This window comes from Pelodiscus sinensis, chromosome 1 (genome assembly GCF_049634645.1).
Source record: "Pelodiscus sinensis isolate JC-2024 chromosome 1, ASM4963464v1, whole genome shotgun sequence".
NCBI lineage: Eukaryota > Metazoa > Chordata > Testudines > Trionychidae > Pelodiscus > Pelodiscus sinensis.
This window is the reverse complement of record NC_134711.1, coordinates 161,874,047-161,880,046: the sequence shown is the minus strand read 5'-3', so window position 1 is coordinate 161,880,046 and position 6,000 is coordinate 161,874,047. Positions and strand designations below refer to the sequence as shown.

Below are 6,000 nucleotides of genomic sequence, written 5' to 3'. Positions count from 1 at the left end.
AATAAACCATCTTGTTAGTCTTTAAAGTGCTACATTGTCCTGCATTTTGCTTCCCTAGCCCTTGTGTCTCGGGACATGCTCGTGAGGCGATTGCCGCCCCTCAGGCCCGCTGGAGCTGGGAGCTGGCATGGTCGGTTTTAATGCCCTCGCCCCACCCGGCAAACAGACGCCTCCGTCCTCTCACAGCAGCGCGCCACCAGCGTGTCCGTGGCACAATGCACCTCCGCTGGAACGAGCCCCCCCGGCCAAGCACACAAGCAACTAAAGCCCCCAGACAACCATCCCCCGCACTGCGCAAGCGCGCGCTCTGTAGCCGGGAGGGAGGTGGGCCACAAAGTGGCCCGCGCGTCGAGGTCGTTTACATGCTAACGAAGACTAGGGCAGAGGTAAATGGCAGGAGAAAACGGCGCATGCGCACAGGGGCTGGCTGGGGGTACACGCAGAGTAATGGGCCAGCAAGAAAAAAGCGGATAGCGCAAGCGCGAAGCGCTCGCCCGCGAGAGAGGGCAGAGCGCGCATGCGTCGTGACTCGCGTGCTGGAGTGAGGGCGGGGGGCCAAGGAGAAGGGAGACGGCGGCTGCGCGAGTGGGACGGGTGGGGGCTGCGAGCGAGCGAGCGAGGGAGGGTTTATCGGGCGGCCGATTTTGGTTAAAATATTCAAAATGGCGGACGGAGGAGCAGCGAGTCAAGATGAGAGTTCGGCGGCGGCGGTGGCGGCGGCAGGTAATCATTACTGCGTTTTACATATTCATATTCATACTCGCGCGCGCGGCCCCCCCGCCGCCCGCCCGCCCCGCTTAGCATAATTTATTAGTACTCCGGATTATTATAATTAACGGCACAGGGGGGAGCGGGGGCAGCGGCAGCCTCCCCGTGCGGGAGACACACGCACGGGCGCGGGGGGCAAGGGGGCGCCTCCCCGCCCCCGAACCCGGCCGGAGGCCGCCGGGCCGCCCTGGCAGCGCCCGCACGCCCACAATAAAGCCGCTTTCCATATTCATGGCGGAGCGGGCCCAGATCGGGCAGGGAGCTGGGGGGCAGGGCCCGGAGCTGGGGGGCGAGCACCCCGCGACCCCCCGCCCCAGTGGGGCCGGGCCCCCCATGCTCTTGCGCCGGGGCGCGGGTGTGGGGCGCGGGGTTTGGAGGCGAGATATTGGCTCTTTTTTGGTCCCCCCCACCCCAGCCTTGGTAGCGTTATTTCCCCACAGCCCGAGGCCTGCCTGCCACGGGGGGCTGGGTGCAGAGGGCCCGGGGGGGCGGCTTGGCGAAAGTCTTCTCCTCTGTCCCTACAGAAAAGGTGCCTCAACTCCGCTCGACTCCTTGCGGGGGAGGGGGGTCTGCCTGGGGGCGAGGGGCTGCGTGGGGTCTCTGTACCCAGGGGGCTGGGCTGCCCTGACATCTCCCCCTCCCTTCTCGCTTCCTTAGGAGTCAGCGAGGCCGAGTAGAGCAGTGGGGGGTATCCTGGGATAGGTCCCTGGGGGAGGCTAACAGCCAGGCCCTGCGGGGCTTCTGATGGGTGCATGGGGTGGCAGCATTGGCGGCTGGGGTAGCAAGTTGGCTGCCAGGGGTGCGGAGCCGGCCTCCTTCTCCTTCTCTGTGTCTTGGTCTCATTTGAATAATGTCTAATTCGGGGAGGTTTATATTATTGAAATGGCCGCCTGGGTTTCCCCGCCTCTCATGTTTAGTAATTCAGACCTTTAATAACAGCCACTCAGAGCCCAAAGCCGTGTTTATATTTTACATTCGCCCCATGTGCTTTTGTGGTTCAATATGATTCTTCTTTCTTGCTCTCTCGCTTTTTTTAAATTTTCTTGGCAACCCACAGGGCCCAGAGATCAAACCCAGGCCGTGTGGGGAGGGGGTGAGAGGAGGAAGAGGTAGGCCCTGGCTCCTCTGGCAGACGCCTAGGCCTCATTCTCTGCCGCTTGATTTATTTACTAATAACCAAAATGACCCCCCCACCCCACCCCCGCCAGCAAAAACAAAACCCTCCTGGGGCTTGAGCAGCATCAGAACTGCTTCTAGCTTCACACACTCATGTCTTTTAAATAAGGGGCTTATTTTTAATTTATAGCAACACAAGTATTTAAAGCTGTCCCTTTCATAACTGTTTTTCAGTGAGTATTGAGCATTTTCATTCCTTTGTCCCCAGTTTACTTAAAAAAAGATTTGCTTTTAATGTACATTTATTGGGTCTCTGAGAACACTTTCAAAAGCTAAAAAGCCTCCCTCCTACTCCCATATACAAACTAGATTTAATATGTAGAAGCAAACCTTGAATTTTGGATCATATCACATTAAATACAATAAACCTCTTTCTCCTTAGTGTTTATGACCTGCATTTTGTATAGCAGTCCTGTGTGTTTGATACTTTTGTCAGTATCCCTGGCCTTCTGAGTTATTTTTAATTTGACAGTATGAGAAAAAACAAAACAATATAAGTTTTCTGTGTTTGTATGCCATACATAGTTGACTGAATGAAAATTGAAAAATATTTTTCTCCTTAAATTGTCAGGGCTACCTATGTTTTAGCCAGCCTCCAGGCAACTTAATGACAAGCAAAATGGACTCCTTTTTCAAGGGAGATAATGGAGTCATTTTATTTTCATGTGGTATTAATGTTGATAAAACTGTGGTTTTTCGTTAGTGGCCATTGTTTTCAGCTGTGGAGGAAAAGAATTGAACAGAAGGGTATCTTATAGTAGCCCTATCAGATGAGTATGCAAACATCTTTGAAGCATGATTAAGAAGAGTTCATGTAATAGTGCAATCAGCATATTTTATAGAGTTTGCTCGAAGGTTAATTTGTTAGAGAATACTGGTCTTCAGTTAATAGAAAAACATTTTTAATTTTAAAATGACCACTCTCACTGCTTACTTTCTCCCCCTCTGCCTTGGTAAAGACAGGTCTTGAATACTGCAAGAAAAGATCTGTAGAACCTATAATGAAACTGTTCAGGTGACTGACTGCTTCATAGACCAGCAGCATGGGGTTGGCTGGACAAAAAGCAATAATATGATTTCATGCCTTAAATAGCATATGTTTTTGCACTCGCTTCACAAGATGTGGTCAAGCTGATGATGTCACCGGCCAGAGGACAAGGTGCAGTTAATTTGATTTATTGACCTGGGATGAGGTGTGCCAGTGAAATCTTCTTATAGAGAAACCATTTATCTGAGGACAGTTTCCTTTATAGAAGCAATTTAACCACTGCTGAGACTGTAGATATTTTATCCAAGATGGTAAAAATGTACATTCGCATCTTGCAAACAAAAATTTGATTCTAACTGACAATTTAGTAATTCTGAAAGGATGAATGGCTGGACTCAGGCCTTGTGCTGTCACATGTCTGACCTGGGGTTAATGAGCCCAGCATTCTGCCATTTACATGCTAAAACAAATCTGTCCACCTCCAACTGATGTTGTTTGGTTACGATTTCAAATTTTACTGAACCCTCCCACGTGATACAGTTAGAATATGGTGATTCCACCTATGAAACCTAGCAGCAACATCTGTGCAAGAACTGCATTTTCCCCCTCAGCTGCAATTTCTATCAGGGTACTTTCAGTGGATCTTAAGTGAGGCTAACTTTTTGATTTTGTGCTTTGGCTATAAATGTCTGATGAGATCAGGATAAAATTTCAAGTTTTCCATATGATAGAATAGACAAAGAATTTTTCTCTTATCCCTTCAGAGTTTTCTGATTTTCAGTGGCTGCAGAGTGAAACTGAAGTGATCCTGGACAGTTTTACCTACCAAGAAGGATCTTTCACCAGTGGAAGTGACCAAAGGCTTCTGCTTCTTTATGGAAACTCAGGATAGCACTGTATTAGTTCACATTTGGAAAGTTATATTTGCAGTTACAAAAGCTAGAAACTTACTAGCTTTAAATGAAAGGAAAAAAATCTTTTGGGCTCGTATGTTCTTCAGAGAAAGTTTCTTCTTGCCACTAGCGACTTTATATTAAAAACTCTTTCTATAGTCCTGTTTCAAGCAAATCTGAAGTCTTTAGAAAGCAAATGGTTAGGTTCTGACACTTCCTTTGTTGAGTATTGATGTTTAGCACTGCTTAATGTTGTGTTTATATGGGAAAATTGAGGTGGTTTTCAAATATATTCTTTGGCTGTTCGCACGAATTATTGTGTTAGGTATGTGGGAATGTACTAGAATACACACACACACACACACACACACACACACACACACACACACACACACACACACACACACACACACACAGTAGGATGTAAGTAAGCCATATATACAGTAGGAAGTAAGCCTAAGCTTATTGGGTAATCAAGTTGAGTACTCGACTGTTGGCTTCCCTCACCTCCTTGCTGCCTCTGTATGAGAGACAGCAAGGGGAGGGAAACAGGGCCAGTGCCTGGGGGAGTTGGCTTAAAAGTTTGTCCCGTCCCCCCCCGGATCATCTTCCCCGGTCCCCTGCCTTCTCTCCTGTCCACCCCCCCCCCCCCCGCCCAGTGCTGCTGCCCCTATTGGAGGCAGCAGCTGAGGGGCGGGTGTAGGCGAGACTGCTCCAGCAGCAGCCTCAGTCTGTGGCCAACCCTAGCTGCTGTGAACTGGGGCTGCTTTGCCCCAGGCCATCGTAAAAAGTCTTGGCTCATGTCAGTCCAGGATCACTGCGCCTCTGTTACTACATTTACATTGCAGAGCTTCAGCGGGAGTAGCTCCTGGACCAGCATGAGCTGGGACAGAGCACCTTTCCTTATCAACTAATCGTGTCAATACAAATTGACTACACTATTAGTCAATTACCCACCTCTTAACATATTTAGTAAACAATAGTATACTTCCTGCTTGTATTCAAGGTCCTGACTGATGATTAATTTGTTTAGAAAATAAGATTTTGAAGCATTTTTATCATTTAAAGCACAGTAGTACAATCATAATTGCCACTATTACATTTAAACAGAGTTAGTCCATTCTAGTAGTAGTTCTTATCTGACACAAGTTTTAAAGCTCAGAAAAGCTTTATGGAAAAGGGTCTCTACGTTTTAATTTTTGTTATGATCTATCATTATATCCAGTTTCCTGTTAAAGAAGTGGAATATTGTTCTTCCTTTCCATAGGCCTTTGATTCTTCCTTGATTTTTCTCCTCCCTCTCCTGTTCTTCTTGGCCAATTTTGAAAAAAAAAATTATAGTAATTAGTTGCCCTCTTCAGTGAGTTGACCTTGACACACACATAGCCATAACAAAATTTGGCATGCCCAGTGGAGTATAGCTAAGTAATAGAGTTTGTGGGACGTGGTAATTTTTTACTCACTTTTACCAAGTCCTGATTCCTTTGAGAACTTCAGAAAGAATGTATGCTATTTAACATGCAAGTTTAGTGTGTTATATTCTACAATAGTTTTTTCCACTTTTTAAAAATCACTTTATTACAACAGGCTGCATTTTTTTGGTACTTCAAACAACCACCAATTAAGTATACTCAATTTTTTGAACATAACTAAACTACATATCTTGAGAGAAGTAGTCACAATCCTGATCCTTTTACGAGAGGTTTGTATGAGGTGCATATTACTAATCAGTGAGTGCCATTTACACTGTTGTTAAAAGCAGAATAGAACCTTTGAGCAAAATTAATCTTAAATTGTTTGCTCCAAATTTGATATTAATTCTGTACACAGAGCAAGTAGTATCCAGTGAACAAGGGATTCTTATATGATTGTGTAGACTTACTGTACTGGCTGCTTGATACTGTAGAGATTCTCTTCTGCATTAACAATTTTCCTCACCATGTTCCTATTGTGATGTGTTGCAATACATTGCAGCCCTAGTGATGGCTTGCATTGCATTGAGTACAGCAGTAGAAATGGGAAGGGAATCACATAAACTTAATTTTGTATTGTAATCTTTTTCTGTATGTTCATGAATTAGTTATACTTCACTTGAAATCTGTCTGAACTCTCACACCTGCTAATTAAAGGATGTGTTCTGTAAATATGACTATTTTTCTTTTCACAGTTGGGTGC

At 46.2% G+C, this 6,000-nt stretch overlaps 1 protein-coding gene across 1 annotated transcript in view; it reads left to right on the top strand.

Annotated features, from left to right (window-relative positions):
* Nucleotides 1-605: 605 nt before the first annotated feature.
* POU2F1 (POU class 2 homeobox 1) overlaps nucleotides 606-6,000 on the top strand; it is a 195,288-nt gene continuing 189,893 nt past the window's right edge. Inside the window, exon 1 of the mRNA XM_075909143.1 lies at nucleotides 606-723. Coding sequence (XP_075765258.1) covers nucleotides 663-723 — 61 coding nt within the window. The 5' untranslated portion in view covers nucleotides 606-662. The remainder of the gene's footprint in view (nucleotides 724-6,000) is intronic.